This window comes from Hippoglossus hippoglossus, chromosome 5, assembly GCF_009819705.1.
Source record: "Hippoglossus hippoglossus isolate fHipHip1 chromosome 5, fHipHip1.pri, whole genome shotgun sequence".
Classification (NCBI taxonomy): domain Eukaryota; kingdom Metazoa; phylum Chordata; class Actinopteri; order Pleuronectiformes; family Pleuronectidae; genus Hippoglossus; species Hippoglossus hippoglossus.
This window is the reverse complement of record NC_047155.1, coordinates 5,574,886-5,595,423: the sequence shown is the minus strand read 5'-3', so window position 1 is coordinate 5,595,423 and position 20,538 is coordinate 5,574,886. Positions and strand designations below refer to the sequence as shown.

Below are 20,538 nucleotides of genomic sequence, written 5' to 3'. Positions count from 1 at the left end.
CAGCATGGGTCCTTTGAGTGGATAAGTGGTCCCTCCCATAATGTCAAGAGTAAAGCCTGTACCAGGGGTTAGGGAGAGGTTGGCAGGGAGTTAATGAGATGACTGGTGGGGTGATCAGGGAGAGGGGTTTGAAGACCTATGACACCGCACGGCACAAGGCCCACATTGATAGAGATGGAATACTTTGGAGATTTATGAAGTGTTTGTTTATCGGCCCTCACATCAGGCGGCCGCGAGGACGTACGACCTGCAGCAACGGCCTGTTTCCACTCCCCGCACTCATTTAGACGACATCTTAATGGCTCCTCTCATTGTATAGCTTGCGACTTTAAACCAAACAAACCTGAAATATTAAGTCATAGGTCAACGTGTGCACGATACTGAAACACACACTGAATCATCATATTTCCCTGCGCGGGCTACGTGAGCGAGATCACTGAGGGCTATGTTGAAATTGCCCGTGACTCATTGAGTGGGGGAAAAAAACAGTGTAATGTTATCCAGAGCAGATCAAGTCAACATCAGGACTTGTGCTCTTTGCTTGGAGAAGCATAACAACCATTCACTGCTAGTGAGGAGTTATCCCTATTTACATTTGGGCTGATAATATTTAATGAAAAGTGCAAATCTTGATTTACGGTAAAGCGTCGTGTTTTATTCAGGTCTGAAAGTTTTTTCTGAACTAGATAAAGCTCGAGGAACTTTATAAACCACTTCTACCACATATATCCTATCTTGCTACATCATGCATGGACATGTGCCCTGAACTCAGGAGAGGAAAACTCTGGTGCATCTGCAGATCCACTGAATTTCATATATAAGCTATATCTCAGCAGCCACTGCAGCGATCTTACAATTCAATCTTATAATTTAAGTAAAAGTGCATAAATGTATTTAAGTACAAGTAACTCAAACTTGGTTGAAACCTACTCATTGTGCAGAAAGATGATTTTTTTTATGTTACTGGATCCTTAGTTCAATATATCCCACTGAAATCATGTGGAGCACAAGAAGTAGCGTACAATAAAAAACACTCCGGTAAAGTATCTAAAAATTGCAGATACTCCATCACTGAATTAAATACTAAGCAAAAATACAACCAAATAAACCATATTTTTTTTTATCTTTTAGAGGTATTTTATTTTCTTTAAATTCCCAATGTGAATCCATCCCGTTGTCCTGAAAACCGCCACTTCTGAGTCAAGGAATATTTGTGTTATCCACAAAGGGAGCTCATTCCACACGCCTGATAAGGACGTTAAGAGAGTCTGTTATTTAAAGGCATTTTGTCTCCATTGGCAGGTCTGCAGGACCTGTCTCAGATGCCGGCAGACAGTTTCTGTCTTGTTGACAACAATGTGATAGAAATAGAGGGAGAAGGGAAAGCAGGAGGGGTTGTGAAAAAACACAGCATGAAGGCTGAGAGACTGAGAGAAGTTGAGAGGAGAGAGGGAGGGAGGGAGGGCAGAGCGGAGAGAGAGGTGAAGGAGGGTGCAGGGGGAACCGAGAGGGGAGAGAGAGAGAGGTGGGAGTGGGAGGCGGGGGTGGCTGTGCGTGAGTAGAGGACCTCCCCGTGAACTGTGTAGTCGCGAGCCGGGTCATTGGGGCGAGGTTGTCAGAGCGTGCCTGAAACAGTACACCCAGGGGTTCAGCCAGAGTTCACACACTCAGTGTGCAAGATCCATGTCCCTCAGTCAGAGCTCGCCAGCCATATACACAGCAAGACGGGGGAAAAAGCTCATGTGTACCGTCTCACACACGCATGCACCGAGGCCCCGTCCACAGCAACAACACACAAACACAGGTGCACTCGGCGAAGACACACGTGGGGACGTTTAAAGTATGATCAATCTCTTTGAGCCCGGACCGATTGGGGGATTCACACAGATGAGTAAACAGTGGAGAGCCTCACGGAGCGTCTCTATACGCTCTGTGACATATTGTTTTCAGATCAGCGCACGAGAAGTTCACCCAGAGGAGACGCGTGCAGGGTAAACACGTGGGAGGACGAGAGCGGAGAGATTTAGTGAAGCACCGAGACGGTTGCTGATAGTGTCCGTGGCCGGCAACAACAGCAGCAGCAGCGGTCGGGTTCGAACCTGGTCGAACAGTGAGAGAGATTTTCTTTAATTCCAGTCAGTGTGGTTTAAATAGGAGAGGCCACTAAGCCAGAATCCCCTCTGTGTGACTGAGCTCTTTGTGGGAAAGCTGTCTGCTTTACTTCCATTGAAGACTGGTTGGCCCATTGTCAAACCCAGAGCTTGACCTGGTGTTGAACCCAATTGTCAAACTTGCAGTGTAGTGTGGGACCTTGATGGGGGAGGGGGGGGGGCAGCCAGAGTGTGGTTTAGCTGACTGAGGCAAGCGTTTGTCATCTCTGCGTAATGATTTCATCTGCCTCCGCTAATGTAGTAAAAAGCTGTGAAAAGTGGAATTTCCCGTCCAAGCCTCCCCCCCCCCCCTATATAATTAATGTGCTGATTTAGGCCCTAATGCATATTCTCACATTTCATCCCAGCCCCTCCAGTCCTGCGGTGACCACCCCGATCTCCCTCCCGATTCTCACGCTGCGCGGGGATAACTCCGTCTTGTGTGTCACATGAGGCTTTGACAGACAGGCCCAGCTGTGGCAGTCAGGCGCCAGAGCACCACGCCCTCCGAGTCCGAGGCAGACGAGGCCCAAAACCCCGAACAATTCACTCTTTGTGGATCTACTGGAAACCAGCAACTGCATCCAAATGACCGTAAGCTTTAGATACAAGCCAGATGTTGGAATTCCTCGGCTCAGTTCAATCTCAGTCCAGTCTGGCTCATCCAAGCCCGGCAGCAGAGCGGTGGCAGGAGAGGGGGGAGGGTAGTTCTGATCGCTGGGTTATATGAAACGCGGCCTGATGGCGCAGAAGACGTGCGTTTCAGCCGTGTACGGTAGAACCGTCTAATTGAACAATTGTGCAAAACTGCAGCTTTCTTACTTGGGGCTTTGTGACAATTGAAAACAGGTTGCCGTGAAGTTTTAATCATTTTGCTGAAATGCTTTACAATGAACCAAACCCAGTCGCGTCTCACGAGGGCAGCTGTGTTGCACATTACTTTATGTATAATTCCCTCTTTCAAACCAAATGAACCCCAGATGCCCTCGTCGAGATTAGTTAGACTCTATGGAACGACTCCGCGGAGCACTGAAACCTATTTGAACTGATTTTGCCCACCCGAGGCTGCCTGAATAAATAGCTGCTTGTCTGTGGGTGTTAGATAACTTCTTGTGCAGCGCTCGGAACGCCAGATCGAAGCCGCGCGTTCGCTACGACCGCTCCCCCAAGGAATTTCCATTCTCATTTCAAAAGCAGCCTATCGTGTAATCGGGCTCCTCAGAAGGCCGCGATAATATCTTGCAAGGTCCAGATCTGACGTGCCCACAGCGATCTTGCGGGAGCCTCATTTGTCCTTTTGTAGGCTAATTACAGCAGGCTGTGCGACCACCCCCCCCCCCACACACACACACATTCCCCGCCAACCTTTCACCTCCGAGGTGTTGAGCAGGCAATTACTCTTCTTGGCTTCTGTGTGAAGGGTACAAACACAAACTGGCTCATTTCTCCCGTCGACTCTCCTTACAGTGTTCACGGTGCTTGGACAACACGCACTCATCAGCAGGTTCAGCGGCGTGTCATGTGTGGGAGGACGGCCTCGGTGGTTCTGCCTCCCACATCCTCTCGTGCTCGCTTCCTACCTGAGCTGTGTGGGGATGTTTTGGTTAAAGAAGCCTCGGTTGTAAGAGCGTCGAAATACCTTCAGCTTTCAGAGGAAAAACACGGCTGGAGGGAATTTACAGTGCTGCACGATTGAGTTGGAGGTGTAATTATTCTTCGTTCCTCCGACCTCTGTGTGATCAAATATGATATATGAAAGCAGCCCGTATAGTTAAAAACATAAAAAACTGTTTAATGATGGGCCCATTAGGTAGAACCCCTTTAATACAGCAAAGAATTAGGTGCAAGCTGTACTCCTGCGACGTGAGGTTTCTTCGAGTGCGATTTCTGCTCAGAAATATAACTAAGCCCCGTGCTGACTCGCTCGTTGAGGAAAGTTCTTGTGCGGCTCTCCTGCGCCGCTTGATAAGCCACATCCTCTCCCCTCAAAACCCACAGTAACAGCTCTCCAGAGGGATGCTTTCATCCTGACGCACACTGTGTGTTTGGTCTGTTTCCATTTAGCTAAGTTCAGGTGTAGTTCACAGAGGCCGACCAACTGTGGTCACATGACTTGCATGCAGGCTGTGGGCTTGGGAGCCTTTGTTTGTGTAATATAGCCCCGTGATAGATCGAGAGCTTCTGTGCCAAGAGAACCGAGAGCGAGTGTCTTAACTGTCAGCTGTTTTAAATAAGCCGAGGAAATATGCTTGATATTCCATCTATTTTTGTTCCTGTCAGTTTTATCAGTGTTTCTGCTGGTTTTGTCTCCGTTGGACACGCGGAGGGCAACGGCGCGTTCAAAAGGTTGCCTCACCTTTTTGATATCTGCTCAGTTCTCCCCTGATGAGGGCGCCGAGAGGACAGTGCCCTCCATCTGACCCACATCTGATTCACCTTGAGCAAGGCAGGCAGGCTGCTGGCAACGGACGCCGAGCCACAGAGTTCACTCGTGCTGCGACGCCGTTGTGTAACCTGCGAGGAAGCTGCTCTGCAATAAATAAATCTGGCTGAAACGGTCCATCTGGGAACAACATTTTTCAGCCGAGCTCTCCTGACGTGATGCCTGGTGGGCTTTATAAATATCCTGAGCCCATCCGCGCAATGTGAACTGTGTTTCACCTCCCACACCCTTCCCCTCGGAGTGTTTGCCTTCTGCTCGCAGTGAAAAGCAGGCTTTACTTTGCTTTGTTTGTCCCTCAGCGCTTACCTCCCACTTTCTCCCTGTTAACTGTCAGCGTTCAAAAGCAGAACACTGGGAACCACATGTGAAAGAGAACTCTCTTGGCTCCACAGTATAGGTGAATGACCCAGAGGGATTTTTATATGGGAGCTCAGGACGACAAAATTGCTCCTTTCAAAATCACTGGTCGGTTCTGTAACTTCCACTTTTTATATAAGATCAGGATAAAAGAAACAGCCACAACAAAAGCAGACCGAGAAAAAAACAGTTTCACACTTGTCCCTTCCTGAACACGTCCAATTGGCAAGAGGCTCCAGAAACAAACCTTAATGAACAACGTGCGATAGCAGAGACAAAGTGTTCCTCTTACCCTGCAGAGATCTGCATATAGATATCCCACTCTTCCCTGCACGGAGCAGATAGCGCTGGCAGCAAGCGATGAACAGAATTTATGGAGAGTTATGCCCCAACTACCAAGTGCTTGACCTTGTTTTGTAGAGCTACACCTCCATCCACCCGATGCATATGGATGAGGCATCTACCTGTAACGTCTGCATTCTCTAAACAGCCACCTCTGCCTTCCAGCTGCAAATGTTCAAAGTTATTTTACGTCAAAAATCACATCTGCTGTTCCCCTTTTACCTGCAGAAACGTGATAACAGTGTGGGATCCACGCTGCAGACAGAAACACTCGTGCGCCACACATTCGATTCCCGACGTGTCCCCTCTGAGTTGAGCGTCTCAGAGAATTCGCTCATTCATGAACTGCAGCTCATTCCCCCACATTTATCTCCCGAGCCCTGTTTGTCCGTGTGAGTGTGTTTTTGAGGACTGACACCCTCTGTGCTTGCTGCTCCCTTTGACCTTTAACACCACAGTGTATAATAACTCTTGCGGTTTGACAGGTCAACTGAGGCGTCACGGCTGGCTCCTTGCTGTGGGTTAGGGCTGAACCTTTTTATCATACTAGCTACCCTGTGATGGATGAACCCGGCCACAAACTGGCGAGAGGGCTAACAGTATTGTTGGGAGAAAGCGGATAAGGCGTTGTAACAAATAGCGCCTCGCTGAACTCCACTCCTTTACCTTCCTCGTTGCCCCTGGCCTCAGGCTCATTCAGCTATTTGCCTTGGGCAGCATCTACTGGTTCACAAAGCACACAGATTTATGGGCTTTATTACAGGTCCACCGCTCACACAGCTAGTTTCTGATAGTACCTGTTTTGAGTGTGCAAGAGGATTTATTAGGAGCTTTAGTGCAAATGTGGGGAATTCTGCATTTTGACCTACTGCACGTGATTGACAAAAATGTGATATTTATAAAAGAGAGCACTTGACAAACATTTTGCACAGTTTGCAGATATAAAAAAATGAACAATGAGCGAACGTGGAAAGACAGTGTGTTGGAATGCATGTGTCATACGCTGCAGAGCCTCGCTGAGCTTCAAAGTCACAGTGAGCCATCTGCCAGGAAACAGGGAGTCACAGAATCCGTACGTGTATGTGATGTGAATAATGACAGAATCCTGCACTGGCTGAGGCTTTACATGCATTCAGCATCACTGCACAACAAGCCAAATGGACTCCAGATCCGGGCGCCTATAATATATTTAACGGATCATTGGACTTTCCGAGCCCCTGCGTTGGGATTACGAATCGTTGGACTGCATATAGGAAAAATACACTCAGGCTTGTTGCTCTCTGTTAGAGTTTAGAGGAGGGAGATTCAGTGGTGCTCAATGATGGGTCATGATGCCTGATAATAATTTAATACACTTCTATGTGGTCAGTGTCAAAGGGGATGAATCAGTCTTTTCAAATGAACCACACGGGCAAGAAAAAAAAAAAAAGCTTGTCAACTTCCTATGACGCATTTGAGTTCGTAGAACAAAATAAAGCTGAACACAACTGACACGTCCAGCACAGACACCTGGGAATGTGGCCACAGCTGAGACAGCTACACCCTCTGATTTCTCCCCACGAGTCCTGTGCTTCCACCTGCGCTTGGTCAGTCACCCTGGAGCGGACCACCTTCAGCAGGGAGAGGGCCGTTCAATCCCCCTTTGATTTATTCAGTATTTGGCTAACCTTGCTCTGAACCTGCCCCATGAGATCTCTAAGCATTCTAGCCCTCCTCTTCCAGCATACGTGCACTACATGCCTCCTTGACCTAGTTCCATCCCAACATGCTTCTTCTCCCTCCGCTTTCACAACGGCCCACTCAGAGAATGAGAAACAGGCCCTTGAAGGAGGCTGGGGTTCAATCCTGTCAATAAGCTCGTCCCCCTCCCCTCCCAGTGCGGGTCACCTACTGATCACAATGTGCGGCCCTATCGTGAGCGCACAGGAGGGCATTTATGGTTCGCTGGGATTCAAATGAATGTTTATGAGCCTTGTCAGGCAGCCAAAGGGCAGCCGCTATCCCAGCTTTTACAGCCACTCATGGGTTCCGCCGTTGGTTAAGTGTGCTTGCTTTGACTTGTGCTCAGATGTGGGGTGTCTGCGTCTGTGATCTTCAGATCCCTTCACGTGTTTATTAGTAGAGGTTGAAGAAGAAGAACTCCCAAGGAAGTAAGGGTAACGTTCTTCGGGAATGTACTGTAAAGCCTTTCACACATTCTCCTTTCACACAACACAGATATCGATTTCTCCTGGATTTCTACGGCTTTATACTAAGAGGCCAGGTGGGTGAAGGCCGCAGATACTGAAGAGCGTCTGTGTGTTTGTAAGAAGTTTGTACAGCCAGCACACCTGCTCCAGACAACACAACCCACCTGCCAGTATGATTAACACCATGCCAACAACATCATGGAAAACCGAGATGAATGTCCCTGGGCAAGTAGCAAGAGATGTAAGATACCTGCTTGCTAATTGGAATTAACTATAATAAACATTAGCAAACATGGCAAAGCCAAACTGACCGAGTGACTCTGTGAAACAAAACTAACGATCCCCACATGTCAAACAGAAACAGATCACCCATCTGTCCTCATGCATTTCATCTCTGGGCATAGTGGGACAATCCATGAGGAGAGATTCTGGTGCATGGGCCCCCACATCGATGGGTCGTCAACCCTCCAGCAGCTTTGCCGGGTCGGTGGAATCGTAGTTTTATCGGTCACGTACTGACCCTCTCTCTGTGCCTGTCATTTTTGCCCCAGTCCATCCAGGCTCAGATCTCTCCATCGCTGGAAAGACTCACTGATGTCAACGTCATTTCGTTCTGACCTTCTCCTGTGTGGCTGTTTTTCTCGACCGTCTCCCCCAGCAGCTTTTTAGCATGAGCCAGATTCACCATCTCTCTCTCTCTCCCAGTGCCCCTTTCCCCAAACTCCCCTCTTCTTCTATCCCCAGCTCCATATGCACGAGCACGGACGCCCCATGTTCTCTAGTATTCAGTCTTGTTTGTTTTCCCATTTAACGAGCCAGGGCTGTGTGTGTGTGTGTGCGACATAATTTTCAGCACATATACTAAGAGGACAGATATTTGCTGAATTTGACAAAAAGAGTCACATTTTACTCGTGTGTCTCTTCAGTATGAGCTGGTTTTAAGCATTTAGTAAATTTGCATCTGCGTTTATTCTTATGCTGCACATATACCCACATTAAGAGTACTGGCCTCATGATTAATCTCACAGCCAGGAAGGAAACAGTAATGCCTACAGATAAGACAAATGTGCACTTGGTTGCATTTTTACTGAACATTGCTCTTTTCCTCCTGATCTAAATTTACGAGTTACAGTCTCGGGCAGAAGCACCATAATTTGTCAGCAACCAGGGAGAATTAAATTATTGTGACCTGCTGCAGGTCTGTGGAAAGGAAAGTACTTTATATGTTGATTTGACAAGTCATCACATATCCAATGTATCTGTTTCACGTGTCGTAGTTTTTTTTTAAATAACATGGCATGCTGAAGGGGATTTTTACTGGAGACGGATGATCGTTTTACCAAATGCAACACAGCAGTAACATCATAGACTGTGGTAGTTCTGAATGATGCATTATTGTTGTTTCATCTGAAAAAGCCATTCTCCAGCAGCTGAAAGGACAGTTCCTCAGGTCCAGGCCAGTTCAAGTTGATTTATATCTGTATGTTTTCCCAATTCAAACATGGACAGCGAAGACCATGATGCTCAGTTTATTAAAAATGAGACTGTGGTATTTTCAGCCCCTTCTTTCACTGTGATCGACGTCACTGTGGTCGGGTGAGTTCAGATTTACTCTCTTCCATCTATGATGCGAAAAAGAGCACAAACTGTACAGTTGTTTCATTCCACCTCATGATTCAACAGCTGACTAATCTCAGAATTACAGGGGCCACACACATAACTGCAAGGACAGCAGCTTCTCACCAGGCCGGCTTTGTCTGGTTACACACACACACACACACGGGTCTCTTATTCACTAAATAACTCATAGGGTGTTGTGTAAGTGAGATTCAACGATACACAACAAGAGAAAATACTGCTGAGGTGTTTCTGCTCTATCCAGGATTACATAGTCTTGAATAAAATGTCAAGTGGTCCTTGACATGTAAACCGCAAACACACCACACAAGCAGGACAACAAACTTTCTGACACCATTACCTCACTGCATGATACTCACCTCCTTGCAAATTCCCTTTGGCTACAGACCAGTGTTGAATTAAGGTCTAATCTTTATCTCTTCTTTGCTTTTCTCGTTTGTAAATGATATCCTCAGTGAAGAGGTAATTATGAGACTGGTATTAATAAATCTCATTTTCTGTAGATAAAGCCCAAGAGCATGATCAGATTCACATGCAACTCAAATGAAATTCAGAGAGCACGTACGGTACCTTCGCCAAGACCCAGCAGTGTCCTTATGAAAGCACATTTAAATTCACCAGATCCAGACTTTTATTTGGATCTGCACCAAATTACACACACACACTCATAAATATCAGTCCCCTAAATATGCAGGATTTTTTTCACCAAGTTCCATGAATTGTAATCGGAGAAGTCAACGAAATGTGTTATACGAAAGTTAAAAACAGTTCTTGGATACATTTTCTGAACGTAACTTTACGGTGAGTCACCGCACCACCACGAAATTTCACGGGGAATCGGTTGGGCAGTTTCTTGCGTAGTCCTTCTAACAAACAAACAAAAACACAACCTCTTTGGCGGATGTGTAATAAGGCGAAGGAGGCATCATATTGTCCCAATTCCGTTCCTGGAATACGTCTCTAAAAGGTTTTACGAACACAAACGTGGAGCAGCTGAAGCTGAAGCTAATAAAAACCTTCATGACAAACAGTTTACATGTTTTTTTAGGAGTGTTCTCTAAACCGTCGTAATTAAGGCCTCAAGATAACCCATGTTCGCTGAATCGGGGGGGGGACAACTCTGGATGTGGGAGGTCCTGACCAACAAGTTCATTATGTTTATGGAGAATTGCACCATCCCCCTGCACCATTTACCGACAGCATAGAACAAACAGGAATACACATGCCCCCCCCCCCCACCTCCAACTGTGTGTTTTATGTTTTGACAACATCGTCTGTCACAGTCAGTGATCTCATGCTCGGTATAAATCAAAGGTGTTATCACGCTGCCATGGGAGTCGAGATCCAGACACAAAACAACGTCTACCTCCCAAGGATTGTGTCTCCCCCCCCCCCCCCCTTTCTATTTTCGTCATGCACAAAGAAACACAGTGTGTCTCTAAAACTCCATTTTATTACTTTGCTTTGATTCAAAGACACATTAAAAAAAAAGGCAGATAAAAAAAAAAAAAAGTGTAAAAACAGACTAAAAGTGTCACAAAATCTCCCAGAATAACTACTGGTACACACCTAAGCATGGCTTCTGTTCAATGTGAGAATGGCATTCAGTCCTCCATACTATACAGATATGCACTCACACTTATAAAATGGGACCAGAGGGTATCCTGCAGTTTATCGATTAATTCTACCTGCAGGAGCGAAAACCCTTGTGAACGTCCCCTAAGTATTTCTCTTCACACTATCATGGGGCCTCCTGCACCTCCAGATGTCTTTAGGTCCATATTCCCTTCATTGTGCCCCGGAGACGTCGAGGTCACCCTCACGTTCTGTGAAGTCCAGGTTCATGTCCTCCCTTTGAATGTGTTCATGCAGGTATAACTCCCAGAAAACCTGTGGATTTCTTCCAGTGCAACTTGTGGCATGAAGCTGAAAAGAAAGACAAGAGACAGAATGTCAAGCACAAGGCACAAATTATGTTGAGAGACGAGACAAGAAACTAAACTAAGGAAAAGCTAAATGTGAGTCGTTTACCTTTTTAGAAGGACGAGAGCGTGCATGGTCCAGGGCAGGTAGAGGAAGGCCTTGTCAGCTCTGACCGCTTCCACTGTCCTCTGGGCAACCACCTCCGGTTTGAGAGGAGGAAAGAGCTGAGGAAACCTACGGGAGAAAGTAGTCCGTGGTTAGAGATAAAGTGATGATGGGTCGGATTAAATTAAAAAAGCATTTTCAAGGGGAATCCACTTCTCATAACAAGCCTTTTGGTTGAGATTTTCACTGGAAATAACGGTGTAAACAAAGCCTTCGTAGCATCGTGTAGCATTTATGGCGGCATTGCAAACTAATTATTCACTCAATTAGCACTTTATGAGCAGCACCATGCTAATTGTGGGTAGTGGTCCTCTCTTCTTAGTTCTGCATGGTGCATCTTGGCTATAAGTAGCTATTAGAAGATGGGAAATGTAAGCCACAAATGGATGCACGTGGTCAGCCACTAAACTCAGATCAAACGATGATTGATTGGTTCTGAGGGGCCAGAAACACCACAACATCTCATCACCGGCAGCCTGGACTGTTGACACAAGGCCGGTTGGCTTCATGGATTCATGCTAATCACACCAAATTCTCAGGCTTTTTTTTGTCCCTCAGCAGAAATCAACACCAGGCTACATTTTTCCAAGTCTTTAACTTTCCAAGCTCCATCAAGTCTGCTCTCACTGCAGCTCCACATTTACACTTGGTTGACATGAGGGGAATCAGACGTGGTCTCCTGCAGTTTCCGCCCACCTACCTCAAAGTGGTAATGTGTTCCAAGAAGCTTATCTGCTCACCACAGTTGTAAATGGTGGTTATCTGAGTTACTGGAGCCTTTTGACAGCTTGAACCAGTCTGGCCATTCTCCCCTGACCCCCTCTCATTCACATTAAGGCTTTATTTACTGTAGTCACTGAGATCACCCCCCCCCCTTTGCTTTGTTAGATATGAACATTAACTGCACCTCCTGAACTGCTGCCACACGTCTGACTGGACAGTTGCATAAATAAGCAGATGTGCAGGTGCTCCAGAAAAAGTGTGTCCCAGGTGTTTCAAAGGCTATTACATAACAATGTGAAAGGTAGCGTGTGCTTATCCAGTTGTACGAGAACACTCTGTGACATAGATGCCTAACACCGGAGTTCAGCCGCTTGAGAAAGGTCCAAAAGTCAAAGTAGACTGTCTTCAATAAGGACCTAAAACGGCCACTAGGGGGCAGACAGACTGGCCTTCTGAGGTGCTACTATCTTTGACTTGTTTTAAACTCACCTAAGGGCGAGTTGAGCAAGAATATTTTGAGTTTTGTTACAACTAAACTACAAGGGAAGGAATCTGCAAAGTGCTGGTAGGTTGTACAAAGCATTCTAATGTCCTTTGGAGGTTCCCTGGTCAGTAGGGTTGATCCTGAAGGGACGATTAGAGGACAACTTATGGCAATTTAAATTGTTATTCAGTCAGAAGCTAAGTGATGGACTTAATAACCTGAGGACCAACATTACAACCCCTACAATCATGCATGGAGCATGTGTCCTAAAAACTCAGATCGTAGAGGAGGATACACCTTCACTTCCTACTTCTAGGTGCGTTCTCACCTGACTCTCATTCCTTGGAACATCTCTGTGTTGGTGTGGAAGGGAAGCACCGTGGTGCAGCCAACACCGGGGCAGTCCAGCAGGCCCAGCGTCAGGCTCTCCATGAAGGCCAGCGACGAGGCCTTGGAGGTGCAGTAATCTATGGCCCCAGGAATGGGGGACTGGGACAGAATGGAGTTTATGCAGACCACATGGCCGTGCTGCAGCTCCAGCATTCGAGGCAGGAAGGCCTTTGTAGTCTGAGACACGAGGGAAGACAAAAAGAGGAGAATGAAGGAGTGAATAAAGACAAAATGGAAAGAGGACTGGTAATAGAAGGTGAAATCGTTCCAGCAGCGTAAAAAAAGACGAGCAGACAAGATAAACAGGCCCACAATGGAACCACAGGTTAAATTTCCATTTCCATTTAGTTGATAATTGCATTTCTGTCTGCTTATAGAAGAGTCTTTTGATCTCCTTTCAAAATAAAAATGCCATTAAACCCTTCTCACGTTTCACAGGCTGAGAAGCAATTTGGAAATACCCCACTTAACCTGCCATAATAACGACAGCAGACGGGATTGGCATGTCTGGCGTTGCCTACTGTGTATCCCTGTCGCGCTATAATCAAAATATGAACATGATAAGGCTCATTTGTTTGGAATTCCCCCACATCTGCATGTGAGCTGCGAGGCCTCACTGCTACAAACTGCTCCTAAGACAAAAGTCTTACCCAGAACTGTCCCAAGGTGTTGATGTGTTGGGATTTCAGAAGGGCGTCGTCGTCGCTGTCCATCAGACTTTTGCCGTGGACCACAGCTGCGTTGTTCACTAATATCGTAACATCTCCCACCTGAGATTAAAAAGCACATCAGTTAGAAAAAGAGGGGGAGAGCACTGGCAATCGTATTATGCGTTTTTCTGTCTGCTTTCATGAGATGATGCAGTTGTTCTGCACCAGAGCTGTCAGGAATATTCCCCGCTCTTATACAGATATTTCAGATGAAGTGTAATCTATACACCAGATGGGAGACAGAGTGGCTCGGAGCCAATACATTACGGAGGAGACAGCGAGGCATCCAGGGGAAATATTTTATGATGTGTTGCTCTGTGTGTGTGCGCAGAAAGACATCTCTCGTATACGTTCAAGTAGAAAAATATCTTTATAAATATGAAACTGCACGGCGTACCTTTTCTCGAACCACCTTGGCCTGCTTGTAAACCTCCTCCCGATTGGCCACGTCACACAGGAAGTAATGGCACTCGGTTCCTGAGAGAGAAATCTCTTCACTCGTTTCTTTGAGGCATTTTTCCGTCCGGCCCCACAAGATCACCTGGTGAAAGAAAAACATTTGCAAAGGTTAGAGAGAAACATGGAGAATCTTCTGTGATGAAATCAGGAGCAAATCAGAGGGAGCTGTTGCTTATAAATGGAACAAAAACCGTCCGTCATCAACAAAACATTACACGTGTTTTTGTGCAAATTCTTTTCTGGCAAGGAGACGTGAAGATCTGTGCTCAGCACTGCTCTTTTCATTCAGAGAACAGAGAGGCCATTTTCACTCCAACAAATAGTTCTCGAGCAAGATTAAAGGCTCGGGGGGCTGCTGTGTGAATGAATTGTCTCTTCATCCACCCGGAGACTAAATGAAGGCTGGTCATTTGAGCAGGGAACACGGGGGTTTGGACGGAGGGGTGGGGGGTAGTGATTGGGCAATTAGATCTGTCAGTCTCTGGGGTCAGAGAAAGGTAATGAAATCAGGGGATGAGCCCTCCTCGTCCCTCAAACACAAATTCTCAAAGAGATTACACGGCCTGTTGGGCAGATGAGCCCCGTCACTTCTGGTCAGGGAGTCTGAAAACATAGCGTGTGTGAAGTGCTGAGAACGCCAGTGTGGGATTTGGCCGGTCGCCCGTGACCAAGGTTAATATTTGAGCAAAAAGTCCTCTGGAAAGTGATCTTGTGTATCGGAGAGACAGCGAGCGAGACTGCAGTGTGTGCACGTACACACACACACACACACACACACACACACACACACACACACACACACACACACGTGTCTGTCTGTTAGCCCACGAATCATCAGAGTCATTCCCATTGTTTTATACCAGTGTTATACATAAATCTACTCAATGGGCAGCATGGATTTTAAATGATCTATTAATCATGACGAGAAAGATGAGGTGAAAATAAAGTACATGCGCATGTAGAATACTGTGCTGCACATCCTCTGCCTTTAGGGATGATGAACTGAATCTGTAGGAGAACTTTTACTCAGCAGCACTTTCAGCAAGCGTGCAGATTTTTTCCGACACAGACAATCTTTCAAAACGTAATCTGCTGTATTTAGCACTGAAACTGTTATTTAGTGTTAAATTATTGTGGTTGGGGTTTGGTTTCATTGATGCAATTCTGTCGTTTGGATTTGTTTCGTGTATATGTTAAACAGTTAACAGTTTAATATGTTAAATTTAAACTTCTAATGTGCCTCAGCAAAAATAAAGTCGTTCGAGTATCGGTTCCAAGTATCTGGAAATGTTTAGGCACCGGTACCGTTTTTAAAAGTATCGATTTAGCACCGATATCAGAAAAAACCCAAACGATGCCCAACCCTACTCTGCAAACTAACATACATACTGGCAAACACAGTTTAATTGCTAAAATCCTTAAAAAACAACCAGATTGCTGCATTGCTATACATTTGAAGCCATGGTAACAATGACAGAAGTGAACCACAGATAGAGCCCTGACACTGTTAAGCTCCAGGGACGTCACAGATTACAGGCCGGGATGTGTTCTTTACTTCTTTATCAGATCCGGAACAGTACTTCCTCTGTAAACGGCCCTTGTTTGACTTGCTGGTGATTGGTTTTTTTTGTTTGCTTCATTTGCAAGCCCATTTAAGTAATCAGCGAAGGCAGACAGGTCTTGATAAATAACTGAAAGCTTTTAATAGGATTTGAAGCCTTACAAACAAAGCTGACAGCTCTCATTAAAAGGCGGCACTCAAACTGTGCTCTCTCCCGTTACAATGTTATTTAATTCATTAGGTTTATCACCCGTCACAACACACAGGACCCTCAGAGCAAACAAGCACCGGCCAAATTGCAATGTGGATGGAAACGGTAAGAAAACAGGTTTTTAATTGACCTTGCACAAGCCCCCTTCACTATCAGCGATAAATCTGTGATGGTTCTAACTATAGGGATCCCCGACAAGACTCGACGTCAACACGTGCTGCGAGTAAAAGATCCCCAATCGACAAATTCATGTTGCAAAGCTTGAAACGAGGCCAAGGGGAGAGGAAGAGTGCAGATGCCGCTCGATACCGAGATGTGCTGTACGTCTCCGTGACCCCGGTAGCTGCAGCTGAATTACAGTGATACGCTGATACTCTATCTCTGGAGGTCTGAATGTATGGGTGGGTAGGAACCCTCCTTTTCACACCCATTGTACGGGCCAGCGGAGAGGCAGCACACAGAGGGGGCAGCAGGAGTTCAGGAGGCAGTCGCCTGCCGCTGTCTAATTACTGCAGAGACAGCAAGGTCAGCTGCAGGGCAATACCCAGCTGGGAGTGGTGTGCTTCCCGCCTCCAGCACAACACACACACACACACACACACACACACTCACGCATGCACACACAAACCTGTTGTCAGTGTCTGGTTCGTCTAAAGTGATCTCTTTACGCAATGTTAACTACCACATAAAAACCGGGGCTTTATGCAAGCTTGCTGTTTTTTGCACTGAAAAGAAAAAATACTCGGAGAAACAAGCTTTGAAGAAACATGTTGTTTAAAGTTGCAAACCATTTCCAGGGATCGCCCTCTCGCAGCGCCCTGAACTTGGATGTTTGAGAATGCTTTGGTTCAGGTTTATTGTTTTCAGAGCTTATTGTTTTCAGAGTTTTCAGACCCCCCCCCCCACCCTCCCGTGTCCCCGGCTCTCCAATCTCACCGAATTCTTCTTTTAAAATCAAAGCCACAGTTAGTCTTCCTAACACCGTGAAAACACCAAAGCCCGAGCAGAGGGGAAAAGGAAATTCCGGCTGCCAATCACAAAGCGGCTCGAACCAGGGGTGAGCACAAGTTCACGGAGGTTATTTCATAATTGCCGTCCCATTTCCTTTTAGCATCTCTTCAGGCAGGGAGTAATTGTCATACACGTTACCACAGGTGTTGTTTTCAAAGCCTTCACACCTTGATAATACCCAACAATGGGGTGCTGAAAAGCACGGTGACATCCTTTGTTGTGCAGCTGCAGAGTAAAGCTTTTAAAACCCACCGGTTTCTTCTTGCTCGCTCCCCGAGGAGATGGCATTGAAAGACAGGGGCAGGCAGTTAGTGTTTCATTGAGCTTTTAGCAATGTTTTCAAGCTGCTAAAATTGCACCATAAGAGAGGGCGAGCATCCAAGATGTGGAGTGCATGTCGCCCCCGAACAGATAATTACTACCGGCAGCCTTTCAGCTGGGCGGCTCAGTGGCTTCCTAGCGGGGGAAATTACTTACATTTTCTTCCATGTGTAATGATGACTCCCATCTGAGGGTGATAAAAAAATACGGCGGCTCTGTATTAACATGTTACCGCTAAAAGGGACACCGGTGGCCCATCAGGCACTCGGCTATGTAATGTTCACCCACCGGATCGGTTAGAGTAACGGTGGACGGAGATGATGATGGGAACGGAGGTGAGGCTGATCTGCAGGGATGAGGAGCTGTGGGGGCAGTTCAGGCCCAAGTGATGGCTCCTTGTTAGGGGGAGAAGGATGATCGTGGGGGTGGAGGGGTGGAGGGGTGGAGGGGTTCTCTGAGAGACTGGACACATTACATCTGCAAAGAATATGGATTTGAAATTAAAGAATTTTGCAAGCATGGCATGGATTGATAGATCTAGTTTCTGGATCCCCCGACTTTTAAGATCCACAGATCACAATTTTAAACCTCATTCGACTGAATATTAAAAACAGGAGTTTGTAATGACGTCAGTTTCACAGTAAAAGTGACCACTCATCATATTTCTGAGCTCATCAGCCTGTGCCGTGTGTTCCTGTGCGAGATAAGAACTTCTACCTTTGTATTACACTCACTCAAGATAAAGTAATCTGTTTTCCACCATGACTCTTTTGTGTTGGGATCACTTTGTTTCGCGCAAACTCCAGCATCTGAAAAAGGATTATGCAACATTTTGTTGTGTTGTTAAGTTGCCAGATTTAACAGAACAGTGCAAAGGCTCAAATATGGCAATAAACTATCAGAGAAGTTATTATGAGAATGAGCTTTGAAGCAGTTTCAGTGCAGCTTTGTGCGCATAGTAACATCCCCCCCCCACCCACCCCCAATAAATGGGTTTATCATGTGCTGATTATACACGTTTTATCCATGTCAGTCACACCAGACTCACTCCAGACCTCAGCAGAATAAATGCGAGCCCATCGTGTGTAATCACATTCATCAGCCATAAGAAATATCCAGACCTGTCCTCTGGTTGACCTGTGCTGTTGTGCAATACTTACACACACACACACACACACACACACGCACGCACGCACGCACACGCACACGCACACACACACACACACACACACACACACACACACACACACACACACACACAATACATCTGAGGGCTGTGTCTCCAGTCTCACTGAACACAAACTAGGCCAGTTGCATGTCCTGATCAGTGCATCTCTTTTTAAAAACACATGGAACAAGTTAGGGGGGGGGGGGGGCTGCCCAGGTTACCTGAGGCTGCAGGAGGGAGGAGGCAGCCCCCCCCCCCCCCAACTATACAGCTGCTTGTGACACAAACTGAACCCGTGCCGTGCCAAAACAACCGCAACGATTCCCTGGTGTGCGTCTGTGGAGAAGAGTTGGCGCAACAAGTTGGTCTGAAGTGAGGTGAAATTACCTTTCTGGCTCCCTGCTTGGCAAACTCTTTGGCCAGATGACGTCCGATGCCGCGTCCTCCCCCGGTGATCAATACCACCTCCTTGCCCAGGTCCTTCTTTCTGCTCGGCAACAGCGAGGACAAACTCGCCTTGGCTAAATAGTACAACATCTGAACCGGGAAAAGCAGCATGCGACACGCGCTCTTCAGCTCCATGTCGGAGACGGTGCTCGCGGGCGCAGCAGCCGCGACAAGTCTGTGATGTTTTACGCTGCAACTTTTACGCGCAGTCTAGCCTGGACACAGATACGCGAGCACTTCACAAACACCGACCCGAGAGCTGCTGCAAGTTTGTCCGCATGCACACAACAAAAAAAATGATCATCTGCAGCCTGGGGAGGTGTTGCAGGAGTAATCCACTGGAGAGGAGGTCGGACAGCGGAACCGTGCCACCACCGCGAGGAGCTCTGACATGTCCTGGTCGACATGCATCAGGATCTGGGAACGTGTGAGTGATCAGTCATCACGCCTGGCTGTCAACTGCTGGTGGAGACGTGAAGCACAAGTCCAGACGACGCTCCGTGCCGTGCGCTCCGCTGCGCTCTGGCGTCGTGTTGCCGTCCTGCCTTATATCACCGCCTCTGCTCTGCCCCTGGCTGCGGCGCTTCCACCACTGAGAGGACCCGGGTGAACCTAAAGGGGAGGTTTGCACGGGCATTAATCCTGATTGACGTGATAAGTGGGGATGAATACTTTGCTCCAGTGCCAGTCTGCGCACTCGCACTCTTCCCCCCCCCCCCATTTGTCCACAGCGGTGGTTCCCAATCTGTGGTCCTGGGTCCCCCACAGCCGTCGCCCCACTGTGCCCCATGGTGGGGTGCCCCAATGCATAATTTGATCAACTGGAATTGAACCTGTGTGCTCTGCATAGAGAATAACACTGGTGTCACAATCACACTGACAGTTATAAGTCAAACAAAAGTATTCTCATATAAGAGCTGGTGTTTCACAACTTCACCCAAATGACTGAGAGCTCCACTCATCCTCAGTCCAGCCCCTTAATTAATGAAGTAAAACAAACAAACAATCACAGCAAATTACTGAGCAAACACAACTGAGAAAAGACAAATGAAATCCAAACACCCAAATGATTAACTATAGACAGATGGATAGATAGAGAGATAGATAGAGAGATAGAGAGATAGAGAGATAGATAGATAGATAGTCAGATAGATAGAGAGATAGAGAGAGAGAGACCTCTTTAACACCTAAATTAGTGGGTTTAAGTGGGCAAACCATTAAAAAAGCTGATTGACTCCTTTTCCATTGCCAGTAGAGGAGTTTGCCTCTACTGTTTTTTTCCCCCAGTGAGTCCAGTTCGATGTCCCACACATGTCAGAGGCTCATGTCTCTTGCATAGTATGAAGGAAAAATCACTTTTGCATGTTGTTCCCAAGATGTAAAAAAGTATGAAAACCTACATGGACATTTACTGTATTATTTATGTGCGTCATAAGGCCTTGCAGAAAAAGTGAAGCGGAGAGACCGCCAAAACAAACAAGAAGGAGAAATTAGCACATTCACCTGGGTGTAATGTTTTCATAGCTGCGGATCGGCGCCAGGGCTGAAAACATTGTCCACTACAGGTTGGTGGTTTGATCCCAGCTCCTCCTGCCAGTGTGTCCTTGGGCAAGATACTGAGCCCTGAATTGTTCTGGACTCCTGTGCCGACAGTGTGTGAATGGTGAGTCACAGAAAAAGTGCTGAGCTGTATGAACGTGAGTGTGAACGGGTGAATGTAACTTTGAGTGGTTGATACAACTGGGAAATCGCTTTATAAACACAGTCCATTTATCATAGATAGATAGAGACCTCTTTTCAAAATAAAAGATACTGGGAAAAAGTTTTCTTTAAAGTCATTACCTTT

The 20,538-nt window shown here is 46.6% G+C and overlaps 1 protein-coding gene across 1 annotated transcript; it reads right to left on the bottom strand.

The window, feature by feature from the left end:
• Positions 1–10,515: 10,515 nt before the first annotated feature.
• dhrs3b (dehydrogenase/reductase (SDR family) member 3b) lies at positions 10,516–19,390 on the bottom strand. Its single transcript, XM_034585928.1, has 7 exons — positions 18,865–19,390; positions 18,633–18,832; positions 13,912–14,055; positions 13,455–13,574; positions 12,743–12,981; positions 11,151–11,276; positions 10,516–11,045 (listed from the first exon to the last, which is right to left on the bottom strand). The coding sequence occupies exons 2-7, from the start codon at positions 18,825–18,827 to the stop codon at positions 10,961–10,963; spliced, it is 909 nt and encodes a 302-aa protein (XP_034441819.1). The 5' UTR covers positions 18,828–18,832; positions 18,865–19,390; the 3' UTR covers positions 10,516–10,960.
• Between the last annotated feature and the right edge of the window lie 1,148 nt (positions 19,391–20,538).

Excerpts from the sequence above, each read along its gene's own strand:
- dhrs3b (XM_034585928.1), bottom strand. The coding sequence starts at position 18,827 with ATGGAGCTGAAGAGCGCGTGTCGCATGCTGCTTTTCCCGGTTCAGATG. Across the intron at positions 14,056-18,632 it reads CCAAGCAGGGAGCCAGAAAG|GTGATCTTGTGGGGCCGGAC; the intron begins GTAATTTCACCT and ends TTCTTTCACCAG. Across the intron at positions 13,575-13,911 it reads CCAAGGTGGTTCGAGAAAAG|GTGGGAGATGTTACGATATT; the intron begins GTACGCCGTGCA and ends TTTTAATCTCAG.